General features: G+C 36.0%; 3 protein-coding genes and 1 long non-coding RNA gene across 5 annotated transcripts; 1 reads left to right on the forward strand and 3 right to left on the reverse strand.

The window, feature by feature from the left end:
• Positions 1-585: 585 nt before the first annotated feature.
• Positions 586-996, forward strand: LOC129732853 (uncharacterized). The gene is made up of 2 exons (XM_055694204.1): positions 586-852; positions 907-996. The coding sequence occupies exon 1, from the start codon at positions 733-735 to the stop codon at positions 841-843; it is 111 nt and encodes a 36-aa protein (XP_055550179.1). The 5' UTR covers positions 586-732; the 3' UTR covers positions 844-852; positions 907-996.
• LOC129732851 (tektin-4) lies at positions 882-4,153 on the reverse strand. 2 transcript variants are annotated; one of them, XM_055694201.1, is made up of 6 exons: positions 3,111-4,153; positions 2,957-3,052; positions 2,323-2,884; positions 1,701-1,995; positions 1,423-1,645; positions 882-1,361 (listed from the first exon to the last, which is right to left on the reverse strand). In XM_055694201.1, exons 1-6 carry the CDS (start codon positions 3,180-3,182, stop codon positions 993-995), a joined length of 1,617 nt encoding a protein of 538 aa, XP_055550176.1. In that variant the 5' UTR covers positions 3,183-4,153; the 3' UTR covers positions 882-992. The 2 variants fall into 2 exon arrangements, with proteins under 2 accessions (XP_055550176.1, XP_055550177.1); XM_055694202.1 differs by lacking the exon at positions 2,957-3,052.
• A 1,246-nt stretch (positions 4,154-5,399) lies between these two features.
• LOC129732855 (uncharacterized) lies at positions 5,400-6,844 on the reverse strand. The gene is made up of 2 exons (XR_008729367.1): positions 6,117-6,844; positions 5,400-5,796 (listed from the first exon to the last, which is right to left on the reverse strand). It is a non-coding gene; the product is annotated as an uncharacterized LOC129732855 (long non-coding RNA).
• Positions 6,845-7,287: 443 nt separating this feature from the next.
• Positions 7,288-10,751, reverse strand: LOC129732852 (uncharacterized). The gene is made up of 2 exons (XM_055694203.1): positions 9,916-10,751; positions 7,288-8,021 (listed from the first exon to the last, which is right to left on the reverse strand). Exons 1-2 carry the CDS (start codon positions 10,402-10,404, stop codon positions 7,314-7,316), a joined length of 1,197 nt encoding a protein of 398 aa, XP_055550178.1. The 5' UTR covers positions 10,405-10,751; the 3' UTR covers positions 7,288-7,313.
• Positions 10,752-13,917: the final 3,166 nt, after the last annotated feature.

Here is a 13,917-nt window from a genome sequence, read left to right on the forward strand (position 1 = left end):
GGGTGACATTGCGCATTTCGCTTCGAGCAACTCGAACAAAACTAAATGATCGCTGGGGGACGTTATGTTAAGTTTTTCGTATTTGTTTCGGTTTTGCGGGTTAGGGCATCCTTACCAATGCGCTACTATTTAAGTTGTTATGGCGACTGTGTACAGCGCGGCTATTTTACGCACTCACCCGTTTTCACATCGGTCGTTGCTATCGTCTCTGTTTGACGTTTCATCCAGTATAAACCTTTAGCAGCGCTGTTACCGGGCTGCCAAATTTGAGAGCGCGATGCTCCCCGGATGCTCGGCTACTATTTTGCGCTAGAGAAATAGTAGCCGGGCCTCCGGGAAGCATCGCGCTCTCAGATTTGGTAGCCCGGTAACAGCGCTGCTAAAGGTTTATGCTGTAAGAAACGTCAAACAGAGACGATAGTAACGACCGGTGTGAAAACGGGTGAGTGCGTAAAATAGCCGCGCTGTACAAAGTCGCCATAACAACTTAAATATAGTAGCGCACTGTTAAGGATGCCCTTAGAGTGGTACCACAACGTCAGTGGTACCGCTATAAAATTTGGTAACGCGACTGTTATATCAGATTTGACGTTTATAGCATGGCCCTGGAAGTTTTAATGATTCAATGCTGTTAAAATCATATACATATTGACAAAAATTCAGGTATTTCGCGTGTGTAGCTATCAACCTCAGTATTTTTTTTGCTTATTTTCAAACGTTTCAAAATATTCAATGGAAGAGGATTTGAGTTATTACGTTTATATTACATTAACATTGATTCCTGTTTACCTGTCATTCAAACTGATCCAGTGGATGGGTTGGGAGCTCTTTATCAATAATTAGTGAACCAAAGTAAGTAAATAAGTCATCTGCATTCTAAATCATGTCGACCGATTTATTTTTTAGGAAATGGCATAATTGAGCTTTGACAAGATTATCAATATTCCAAGACTTGTAAATAATGGACTGCTACAATAAACACATTTAAAATTTCAATATCCGCTCAAAGAAGTAGATGAAGGAAAATGAGCCCGTAAACGTTGACAACGATCTCGATCTATAGCAATCGTACGTCGTTTCATCATAATCTCCTTTTCTAAGTCGCTGCGACGAGTCATAAGTTCGTTCTTCACATCTTCCTCTTGTCTGAGTTGTGTATTCATAGCAGAAAGCCCATCCTCAATCGATTTGACCTCTGCTATCAACAAAATTTGTGATTGGTCACGACAGTTCTCTACTCTGGGGCGTTGATTGCGGTTGTCAAGACGTGTTTGCACAACTTTCATTGCATGATCCATGTTGGCTATAGCAACTTTTAGTTTTTCTATTTGAATTTCTGTATCTGCGAGGTGTTGCAATGTCTGAAAAACAAAATTATTTGATGCACATGACAAACAAGGTTCATAGTGTCGTGCAGAATACCGTTCTTAAATCAATCTCCAATTTTTGTCGAATTTCTTCCATGCAAGATATTCTGTTAGCTAATGCTCGCTCCACACTGTCGGCTTGTGTACGAAGATCGCGAGCAGCATTCATTAGAATAACATCCAAAGTAGCACGCAGTTGTTCAGACTGCTTTCGGCAACTAGTGCACATCTCTAAAGTTTCTTTACTGAACTTTTGCCAGTAAATTTCTGTAGACTGTCTACAATTAACAAAGAAATCAACATCAATGTTCCTATCAAAGAAAATTTCCTTACTCATTAGGACATCGAGTAGCTCCGGGGCGAAACATGGTGATAGACGATTTGTTCGTTAGGTTGCAATTTATAGCATCATTCTCATGAGCCAACTTCTTATCGCTCCAATCAAACTCCATTCGCTGTCGAGCGGCTCGATTTTGCACTTGTTGAGCTTCAATTTCTGACAATGTTTTGAGTAGCATTGCTCGAATTTCTGCTATAAGAGCTATTTCGCAAATCAGTTCTTCCTCAGGACGATCTCGAATTAGCTCAGTATCAGGTCTGCCAGTTCTACGCTCCAAGCATTCAGTTGCTATTGGAAATATTATTTTTATCATTAAGGTGTGTTCTTATTTAATGTTGTTATTATTTTTATTATTAAATTTTGAATATAGCGGTTATTAAATATTCTTTTTCCTTTCAATGCTTCGCATTCAGTAGAGTAAATTTTAACTGATTTCCTATAGTTATTTTACCAGTCAACATTGGTAACATTGTAATAATCTTTTTTTTTACTCAACATTCATTTTTTACATACATATTTGGAAAGGTATAATATCCGTCATATAATCATTTACGAAAGTGGTCAAATAATTTTTACTTCGATATAATTAAAATGCGACAGCATTGAATGGATTACCGATTGCTTCCGGTGTACGAAGAACCCCGAGCGACTGTTTGAGTCTGCGCCGTTGTTCTTCCAGTGTGCTGATTTCATCCTGCATTGACTTGATTGCCCGTTCCAATTCGCTTTTCATGTCATCAATGGTTCTGGCCCGGGTGTGCAATTGTTCTGTGCAAGCGGATTGAGTTTTATCGGTGATAGCGTGTGTTCGGACAATGATGTGTTTGCTATCATGCTCGATTTTTTCGCTTTTACTGACTGTGTTTGCGCATGCGTGTATAGTATCAGCATTCCGTTGGCGCCACTCGTCAACACTGTATCGAGTAATGGAATAACGGTCTACCACTGGACGCGTTCCAGTTTGACCAGATAAGGAACCCCAATCTATGCGGCCAGTTGCCCATGGACCTATGGGACCCATTGGCCTAGATAAAGGATGAACGTCTGAGTTACCATTTTGCTGTGGTAAATAGCAAGGTGGTTCACTGGCTGAAAGCCCGACTGGGCTAGTTTGCAATTCCGTTTCACTTGGTTGCAAATCCTCTTGTACATGGAATGGATTTTCGTAAGATGTTTCCTATAGAAAAGGCAATAAGTATAGTTTACAATTTAGTTGTGCTTACTGTAGAAATATGTTATTTTGATTTACATGTCCCCAACGAACAGGATTAGCACGAACTTTTCTTTCTTCGAATGTGTATAAATATTGACGGTTTTTTCTTTTTTTGCTTTTCAGCGATGAGCACTAATCGGGTTGTGTAAATATTTTATGTTGAAAACATTGACATAAATGTGACACTCACCGTTTGAGTTGGCTGATGTTCTATACATACATTCGCACAAGGAGTACAGGGAGGGCAGTTGAGTTGGGCCATTTCTCTTCGTTGGAATTTAGAATTTATTTTGAATTACTTTGCTGAATCTATGCTTTATTGGGTGAGAACGCAAAAGTCAAAAATACAGCACTTATCGATCGAAGCACAATTAGATACACTTAACAAACACGGTTGCTAGCAGGTCCTGTTACTATAGGTTACCTACGTCTTAATGGTGCAAAAGTAAACTACGATACAAACGTAGACAAATAGAATACATTATTGTATGCTGCTACACGAAAAGCCTATGGTAGTATCAGGTGTTTCTGTATAGGAACATGACCTTTTTTACTTGGCACGGAACATTAATTAATTGCGCCACAGCTGAAACATCCCCCTTCGTTTCGATCTTTCTTGTTTAGTGGCATAAAATTTCAATGAATTTCAATTGTTTAGTAGCATAAAATTTTAATGAAAATAAAAATATATAACATTTCACATAATGCAATCGAAGTTAAACGATGAAAAAAAAAAAGATTGTATGTATAAGTTCGACAACGTAGGACTGTGATTTATTCAGTAATTTATGCATAGAACATCAAACGGAAATATCTTTTTTATACCTTTTATGGACAAATCCGAAGAATATATTGAATATATCTCAATCAAAAGCGAGCCTCCTAATCATTGACATAAAAAGGGATTTTTTCTTTTATTTATTTTTCGTGGGGCAAAAAGCGACACAGAAAAATTATCTTTTAAAACTAAAAACTAGTGAACAATTCCGCAAAAAATATCGAAGTTTTAATATTTTGTTTCCATGCCAAATGACTTATCGTCGAATATCGGCCGTTCTTTATTTGAACGAAATTTTGCACACGTACCTATTTGACTTTGAAAACTGATTTGAAAAATCTATGTTGAGCGTCTTAGTAGAGTGATTTAAGAAATCAGAAAAAAGAATTATAAGTATTTCGTTAGATTCTACTAGAAATTTGGGAAATAAATATTGAAATTCAGTCCGCGCAAATACGTGTTTCGACTGCGACATACAGTCATCATCAGTACTTATGTCCACATAAGCCCTGATGATGACTGTATGTCGCTGTCGAAATACGTATACTTGCGCGGATTGAATTTCAAAATATTTCCCAAATTTCTAGTAGAGTCTAACGATATACTTATAATTCTTTTTTCTGATTTCTTAGACAACTGACTCTTTTTAAACTTCAATTCGAAATAACTTGAAACCAGATACATCTAGGAAGTTAGTTATTATATGCATTTTTACTGGAAATGTATACATGGATACATGTAGGAAGTAAATGTATCTCTTAAGATCAATTAGGATACAATTATTTTGAAAAATATTAGATATATTATTTTTTAAATGGAATATTGATTATAAAATACGTGGCATTGTGTAGCTCGATTCGAGCGATTTTCGCTATTTTCGAGTACGTCACATACTGCCAGTTTTGCTTTTAGCTCAAAAGGAGCTGTCATTGTCATTTGTACTTTGGCTCATCTAACCCTAAGACAAGACGCGACAGCTGGCTTCTTATTTTTCTTTTCGTAACGGCCGGCATCCCCGTCGAAATTTTTTTGAACGTTCCACACCGTTGATGCCAGAATGATTATTTTTAACAACTTTTGCAGGTCAATGAAAATAAAACAAATTTAAAATGTAATATATATAGGCGAATAATACTCAATTTTTATTTATTATTTTATGTTCAATAAAGCATACTTCTACTATCAATTTTTTTCTTCCTAAGTTTCTTGGTACCCAAATTTTTTCTTCCTAAGTTTCTTGGACTTCAACCGAAACAGTAAAGAACGATTAATCAATGCATTTTTAAAGTTATAACAGAGAAATACATTATTCGGTAATATCATGTACCTTGCATTCTTTTGCATCATTTTTTATGAATAATTATAACGGCTAAATTATGACTCTCCAGCAACATTGCTTTACAGTGAAAAATAACCTCGTTGTATTTTCTACGTGACGATTGCGTTATCGGATTCAGCCAATCAGCAGCCGGTTCAAATTGGTTGAATGTAACGGTGACCAGCTGTCACGTCTTGTCTTAGATCTAACCCTAAGACAAGACCCGACGGCTGGCTTCTTATTTTTCTTTTCGTAACGGCCGTCATCCCCGTCGAAATTTTTTTGAACGTTCCATACCGTTGATGCCAGAATGATTATTTTTAACAACTTCTGCAGGTCAATGAAAATGAAACAAATTAAAATTGCAATATAAAGACGAATAATACTCAATTCTTATTTATTATTTTATGTTCAATAAAGCATACTTCTATTATCAAATTTTTTCTTCCTAAGTTTCTTGGTACCCAAATTTTTTCTTTCTAAGTTTCTTGGACTGCAACCGAAATAGTAATAAACGATTAATCAATGCATTTTTAAAGTTATAACAGTGAAATACATTACTCGGTAATATCATATACCTTGCATACTTTTGCATCATTATTTATGAACAATTATAATAGCTAAATTATGACTCTCCAGCATCACTGCTTTACAGTGAAAAGTAACCTCGTTGTATTTTCTACGTGACGATTGCGTTATCGAATTCAGCCAATCAGCAGCCGGTTCAAATTGGTTGAATGTAACGGTGACCAGCTGTCACGTCTTGTCTTAGATCTAACCCTAAGATGTGCATAGTTTTTTAATCACGACTTATATTTGAGAAACTATGTTAAAAAGCTTGTTGTTTGATCGGTATAGGGTCTTTGGCGAAGTTGTAGATAATAATTTTGTCAAAAAAATGTACACCATAAAAATATTTAAAAAAATGTTTATTTCAACAAATTTTAATTGTTTGTCAACTTAGTTTCTCAAAAAAAAAATTTTTTTCCTAGGGTGTATATTTTTCTCAGAAAGACAAGATTATTATCCACAACTTTGTCAAAGACGTCACACCAATCAAACAAATCGTTTTGGCTTTAAAAATATGTGCACATCATTACCTTTTTCACAGAGCATTTTAAATAGTTACTCAAAAATTACGCTATTCAACAAAAAAACATCCAATATCACAAAATGACATCTATTGCCCTGAGAGTTTGTATTACTGATTTTAAATCCTAAATAAAAGCTTTGAGAACATTGCTAAAATCATTCGACTAGATGCGGTGATTACTAATGAGTAATGAAAACATCGTCTAGTTGTGTGCGACGAATGAAAAAAATTATAACTGCTTCACTGGTTTTGTTGATTAGCACAAGTGTGCTGAAAAGTTCAATCAATAAAACTGCGAATTGTACGCCATTTCACGTAACACATTTGCTGTATTTGTTATGAAATAGAATAATGGTATTATTATTTATTGCACCATGGTTACTGTTCCTAACCGCTGATAATTAGTCTCTTTGGATATCTATAAATAGGATAAATAGTGGCAATAAGCAAATATGTCATCGATTATCGTTGTCATTGTTATAAAAAATCACAGTAATTTGTGTATAGTAATTGTGTGTATACACAGGATGCCAACGAAAATCGACTTCTCTTTTCGAATTTCAAAAAGCAGTAGTGGTAATCATAATTTTCATTGTATCGAAAAGCTTTTCCGTGCCAAATTTGAGAGATGAGAAATGAGCGGTGAGATTGTTGTGAGCTAAGCTGTGTATAATCTAGCGAACCTATACATTAGAGAAATGACAAGACACTCACCGTTAAGGCAACTGTCAACATCAAAACGGGCGAGCTGTATAAATTGCATTGCCGTTATCCGTTTTGATGTTGACAGTTGCCTTAACGGTGAGTGTCTTGTCATTTCTCTAATGTATAGGTTCGCTAGATTATACACAGCTTAGCTCACAACAATCTCACCGCTCATTTCTCATCTCTCAGCTCGCCCGTTTTGATGTTGACAGTTTCCTTAACGGTGAGTGTCTTGTCATTTCTCTAATGTATAGGTTCGCTAGTATAATCTGAGCATGGCTGTGGGTTGTGAATTGTCCACGGTCTACACAAGATTTCTAGAAATTATATGAGTGCTTGTCCACGAAAGAAGAGGGAGGAGGGATTAAAATCGTCATAAATCTGTCCAATTCAGATTTTCGTTGCAGCAAAAAACAACTCACCGAATCTCTCATTCAAAATGTTGAAAGCGAACTTGGAAAATCAAACAAAAATTTTTCAATTACAGATTTATTTACTATCAAAGAAAAGACATGTCATTTATAATACCCTCTAAAAGGTTTCTAATGGTGTCAGATGATTGTTCACTGCGAATGGATATAGAATTATTGGAAGGTTTTTGTGTCGCTTCTGTTATAATATCTGAGAGAACTGCCCGAACTATTTCCGTTGGTTTGCTTAGTAAATCGTAGCACCTACTTTTTTCATGCGCAGAAATTTCTAATAGTTTCGATAGTTCTTCCAAATATATCCGCATGGAAAAGTAAATGTCATTCATTTCGCTCGATAGATTAGAAATGCTGAATCTTGGATTCATGATTATAGAATAGTTTGAATTGTTCCAGGTATGTCGCAGTAAATGACCAGTAGTAAGGTAGTAGCTCACGCTCGTTTCCGGCTCATCTGTTTCCGCATAGTAGACAGTACGAATCACTTGTTTCGTTTCGTGAATTTCACCATTGATTTTCGTTGGAATAACATCGGTGATTTGATAAATCGAATGTCCTATGCGACCTTGGATATCAATTGCTCGCGTGTGGATATCTCCGATGAAGTTTGTTAGCATTAAATAACGCATGTATATGATATTCAGACCGTCAGGTAGTAAGAAACCATCTTCTTCGGCAGTAACCACACCTTGAAAGCTCTCTGATTCATTCGCTACTGTTTCCTGTCGGAATGCCGTGACGTTTTGATTTTCGTCGAAATATAGCTGTAACTGTTTTTCCTGAAAAATGTGCAAAAATAGTCTATTATAGACTTCATAAAAACCCGTAGAAAAACGTCACTTATTCAAAATGACTGTTACAAAAAAAAGTTTATTCGAATGACCTGTTCTATTCCACGGAGTCTCATATGACCGCACGATAGAATCATTTCTCAAATATCGCATCAAAGCTTCGATTTTTTGGGGAGAAGTACGGAATAAGTTTTCACAACACTGGAGGACTGTATCTTACAAAAAAAAGTTTATTCGAATGACCTGTTCTATTCCACGGAGTCTCATATGACCGCACGATAGAATCATTTCTCAAATATCGCATCAAAGCTTCGATTTTTTGGGGAGAAGTACGGAATAAGTTTTCACAACACTGGAGGACTGTATCTTCGAAACCTCAGTGCTTGTAGCTTGTTGAATCTACAATAAGGCCTTTACACATTTTATTTTCATTTTATGTCACCGGGGGCCCCTTCAAAAATTTTGAATATTGGAAGGGGAAGAAAAAAAGCTCATACCGTTTTATTCATTTTATTTATTTTCCGACAGCATTAATGCCTAATTTAGCGATGAACAAGTCAGTGATAGAGAGAGTGTCGTCAAAAGGCAAGCGAAATAGATAATAATAATAATAAAGTGTTATTTTTCAACATTTATTTGAGTGCAAGTTACAAACGTCATAACTTGCACACAAACTTTTATCAGAAAAATTTCTTTTTTTTCGTCTCGGTGTTATTTATTTTTTGCAACCCCCTTTGCTAAGTTTGATAACCTTGGACATAAAAAGAATTAGAAATTTGTATCAGCCTAACTATCCTGCGGTTTAGTTTTCAAATTTCTACAAACTTATCTGCCGGTGATCCATCTGCAAAAACTTTAAATGTAGTGAACGGTCTAAATGTTTTCATGGTTTTTTGATTATTATGTTTTTTAAAATCCTCGATCATCGTTTGTACTTCAATCATCAATAAAAATTGAATCAGACCGCTTTGCTCTCATTTTTATTGCATCTGGCCAAGTGTCCATCCTTTGTAGTGCCTTAAGGAACCTTATTTTGTCATGTAGTATGTAATAAGCACAATTTTTTTACGCGGGGGATACATAGCTCGTAAAACGGTGATTCAAAAAACCGCGTAATTCAAAAAACCGCGCTAATTTTAAAATCCGTAAAGTGAATCACCAAGAAAGGGTACAGAAAAAAATAGAAAAAAAAACTCGAGACGTATTTAAAATTGTCCTCTTTGACGGACATTTCGGATCCTTTGGAGGGAGGTTTTTTGATTAAGTCTTTTACTCAATAAAGTTCCCATTTTCAAGTTCCCAGCCCGAGTAATTTTTTTTTTGAAAAAAAAACGCGTTAGTTCAAAAGCCCGCGTAAAAACGCGGTAATTAAAAATTCGTGTAGTTCAAAAATCCTCGTAAAAAACCGTGCTATACAGCAATTCGAAACCAATCTCATAATAGGAGATTAAACCCAATATTACACCATCATAATGACGCTAGCCAAAACCAAACTGACTAGTGAAGGTTGTTACACGAGCTTAATTAACTAATGAGACGTAATCAATTTTGTGGCATCTCCCTTTGAAACTTAAAACGAAAACTCTCCACAAAGGCGTTTTCCAGGACCTATAAAATTTACATAGTAGAAAATCTAATACGATACTGCAATATTTCTCTGTAACAAGGTATTTTGTGATGTCGTACTTTGGAGTTTGGAAATTATAATTTACATTGTACAAGCCACAGTATTTTACAAACATTTTAATCTCCTCATCCCACGTTCACGTGCTTTCAGATGGAAAGTTAAATGCAAACCTTTGTGTTGTTATAATAAATGAAAGTCGCCATTCATCATATGCAACATGCTAATAAATCGTTTCCATATTATTCATAACTGTACCTGCTTGAAGTCACCCGCAAAAATAGTTTCACACTTGCGCTCCTGATATGGATTGAATTGTTTGTCAGTCAAGGCCAGCAGTTCGCTTCGCGCTGTTTTCTCATTTCCATCCATCGAGAAATGCGAGCTACAAAATACGGCAATCACTTCATCAGCAATGGTTTCTACCTGAATGGCAAAACCGCCAACGATTTCGTCGTTTTCCGTACTTATCAACAGCATCTCGTGAAAGCACAGCTCATTGATGACCTCAGGTGTTAATTTGGCCGGATCCAGTATACTCTTCCGTACAGTGTAAGCTGGTAGACTTGGAAGATTCAACGATTCACTAATGGAAATTGAAATGCACTCCTCTTCCGAAATCGAATCATCTTTAAGGAAAAATTCTTCTGGAATCGGAAAGAGACATTGCTCAATTTCGAAAATTTCCCCATTTATCAAAGGTACCGCCTGAGTAATATCCGAATTTTTAGAATTTGCTTTCGACATGATGACAATTCCGAACTATCTCGCGGAAGAGTGGAAAATTTTCACGTCCAAACTACTTCGATGCGCAATTCTTAGTGAGAGCCACAATCGCGACTGCCAATTGATTTGTGCTGCATGTGGCGCAGAAGTGGTTTGACAAGGTTAGAAACGTGTGGGATAGAGGAGATGCACTGTGTGCCGGCACTTGCGTGTTTTATTTATATTTTGTCAAACATTTGTTTCATTCTTGGTTCGAAGCAGCTTTTGATAAAAATCGTTATTATGTGTCCACGAAACCTACAAATTCCAGATGCGCTTTATGTGTGATGCTTATCGCGTGACAGACTATGCGCACTGTCAGGTCGTTTAGATGTGTTTTCCTTACTGTTTGCACTTTGAGAGAATCTATCCAAAGAAAGATTATTGATTTATTAAAACTAGAGGTCATCGTTGTGGTTTCGTGTTAAATATAGCATTTCTAACTTGTAAAACTTGAATAATTTATTGGCGTAAAAATCATCATATGAAACATTACTAACCCTATTAAACTATCTGCAAGACAAAGTTGCAGATAATAGACCTTTTAAATGAAACAGTGTGCTTTGTTCATATCGTTAGGTTCTATAAAATGAATGAAAACCGTATGGATCTGCATCAGAACACTTTAGATGCTATATGCCATTTCCTAGACGACGCCAGCGCATGCATTAACTACTATGTATAAACTGACAAGTTTAATTTTAATCGACATTAAATTGTAGTACACACGTCACACCGTTATTTAAATTTATCTAAAAGGGCTGAGCAGAAAAAAGCAGGTTGTAACTTTTCCAAGAGGAGCGATTCGTGCAGATGAAAAATTCCTTTCACTACAGAGTACTTTTCTCCAATAGCGCAATATATCATATTCATCCAAGTAAAAAAATCCACCATTTCGTCATCCATTATTCAACAAAACAGTGGTAATAACACGGCTCCTTTAATTTGTAAATGTAGTTCTCAAATATTCTAAAACTAAAATTTAAAATTTTCAAAAAATGTAAAAGATTTTATTTCGAAGATAGAATTTTTTGAATCATCAATGTCCATTGTAATAGTGGCAACTAGACTTTTTATTTAACATTAACATTGTGGAAATAGTTCCAGTCTTTTGATGGTTGGAGAGTGTTATATACATACGCATATATGTGGTTTATGACATTGGGGAGCTTCGTGGCCGCAAGGTTCATAGTCCGCTTTGACAAGCGGGTGGTCGTGGATTCGAATCTCAGTTGAATAAGGGCCATTCGATGTCCCCTTGACATAATCCCTTTCATAATAAAACTGATTAGAGGGCCATTCAGTTGAATCCTCTCCGGGGAATTGTTATTGGCGATAATATTTGCTGGAGGCAGCTAAGCTTGGAATAGTAAGCGTAAAAAGGAAGGGCATACATACAAGTACGAATTATAATAATCATGTCACTTACTCTCAACAGTGATATTGCTAATAATCAGTGCTGATAAAAGTCATTTTCCCAGCAAAATTCTTCGAAAATTACAGCCAATCATTTTCAATTTTCACTTCCAATGATCGCAGCACTCTTTCAGATACACTAGATTTTCGTCCTAGTAACGTGCTGTTATACTCAGATGAAATAGATCGCGCGCATCGTTCACGGTTACGGAATAAAATTTGACGACAAATCCAACCAAATGATCTTCACCTCAAAGTGAAAAAGAAAAACAAACAGTCACCTCAACCAAAATAAACCTCACCGAAACACTTTTTCACTGACACTGACCGATGCCTTAACAATCTTTGTTAACTGATAAACTGATTTTGTTGTCTTGCTTTCATCACATGAAATATAATGAGGTGTTTTGACAGTTCACTTCCATGCAAAAAGCGGGAAGGGAGAGCTCTGAAAGGATTGTAAAAAAATAACGTTTATGGATGCTTTTTACACTTTCACTCAAGAGTGTCAACAAATATCAACCCTGCTAATAATAGAAGTGCGAAAAACAGCAAACATCCGGGCGATGTCACAAAAGATGAATCCATACAGAAAAAAGGAGGAGGGTGGTATCCAAGACACGACCGCAAAGTTGACGTAAGACCACATGTGCCAAAAACGAGCAATTATGTTCAACCATATTTTTAAAATGTTTGTTCAATTTAATGCTCCAACAGAAAGGTATTTTGATTCTCAGTACTAAAAACCGTACTATGTCTCTAATTCAGCATCTAGGTCGTCATAGGCAACATGCAAACCTGTCCTCGTTGAGCTCCGGTTACTCCCAATTATTAACTTAAATTCATCAAGCGAGACCTCGATCGAATTTGGCAACAGAAACATTTTTGGCGTGTTGGCAAAATCGAACGGGAGTCTGTATTTCTAGAGAAACATTTCAAAAGGTCCTATCTGCTTTGATCGATTTTTTGATCGATCACTTTCATTCAATCACCACAACTTATCAAACACCTTTTATGACACGTTGTTTGCCAAAGTTGATAGCGGAGGGATCACTCTAACCTTCTGAACGAAAATCACACTTGGGAGAGTTACTAAAGCTGAACCATTACCAAAATAAAAAGACGCTCCGGAAAAACGATGACAGCAGATAGGACCTTTTGAAATGTTTATCTAGATTTTGATTATTTATTTGCAGCACTCTTTTAGAAGAAAAAGTATTGTCTTTAACATTTATGAATACCTTTTATCATTATACAGTCGATTTTCTTCAATGCACGAAAAAGCAACGTTTTTACAGATTTTAATTAGGTACGATTTAGTAGAAAGTTAATTATCTTTTATATATGATTGTCTTGTGAAAGATGGCTCACTCACCCATTCCGAAGCAGCATCTTGTTAGCTTTACCTGTCTATATCTCACAACTGCCAAGCAAAGATGTCACATGAAATATTTTCCTGCATTTACAAGTTCACGGGAAAAGTAACGATAAAAAATTACAGTTTCTTGTCGAAAATGTATATTACAGAAATTCTAAAACTGCCATAGAATTTTTTGAGCATGGTAACATTTAACTCAGGTCAATTTAAACATTTTATCAGTTAGCAGAACCAGAGAAAAGTTTCTTCAGTTTCAAGATAAAAAAACTGCGAAAATTCTGTTATCTTCACAAATAAACCAGTGATGAACAACATTAGCCTCAGCAAGTAATGTTTGCATAAGGTTATTCAATTACAAGTAGGGTTATGGAAGTGAATATTTTTTTGCAGATGCTAATGAAAAAAAGTAGGAGGGTGGTATTCAAGACACGACCGCATGACGTTGACTACCGTATTCTTAAAAAAAAAAAAAAATATTCCATTGAAGCAAATAGTAGAGGGAATTGCAACGCTTCTTTTACAAAACTTCTGTAACAAAATTTCGAGGCTCCAAAAGGTACCAGTTTCCGATTATTCTCGTCCAGAATTCCAGCCATTTTAGTATTTTGCAGTAGCCATTTATTACTAACAGCCACCAGCATAACGGGTGAAACCGGCACGAGATGACCGGTACTATTTTGTCTCTCCTCCTTTCAGCTGCT

The sequence above is a fragment of the Wyeomyia smithii genome, chromosome 3 (assembly GCF_029784165.1).
Source record: "Wyeomyia smithii strain HCP4-BCI-WySm-NY-G18 chromosome 3, ASM2978416v1, whole genome shotgun sequence".
Taxonomy (NCBI): Eukaryota; Metazoa; Arthropoda; class Insecta; order Diptera; family Culicidae; genus Wyeomyia; species Wyeomyia smithii.

Bases quoted from the DNA above. Each gene is read 5' to 3' on its own strand.
- LOC129732853 (XM_055694204.1), top strand. From the start codon at position 733: ATGGAAGAGGATTTGAGTTATTACGTTTATATTACATTAACATTGATT.
- LOC129732851 (XM_055694201.1), bottom strand. From the start codon at position 3,182: ATGGCCCAACTCAACTGCCCTCCCTGTACTCCTTGTGCGAATGTATGT. The intron at 3,053-3,110 runs GTGAGTGTCACA...CAACCCGATTAG, and splicing joins AACATCAGCCAACTCAAACG to TGCTCATCGCTGAAAAGCAA. The intron at 1,646-1,700 runs GTAAGGAAATTT...TGTTAATTGTAG, and splicing joins GCTACTCGATGTCCTAATGA to ACAGTCTACAGAAATTTACT.
- LOC129732852 (XM_055694203.1), bottom strand. From the start codon at position 10,404: ATGTCGAAAGCAAATTCTAAAAATTCGGATATTACTCAGGCGGTACCT. The intron at 8,022-9,915 runs GTACAGTTATGA...CACATTTTTCAG, and splicing joins TTGCGGGTGACTTCAAGCAG to GAAAAACAGTTACAGCTATA.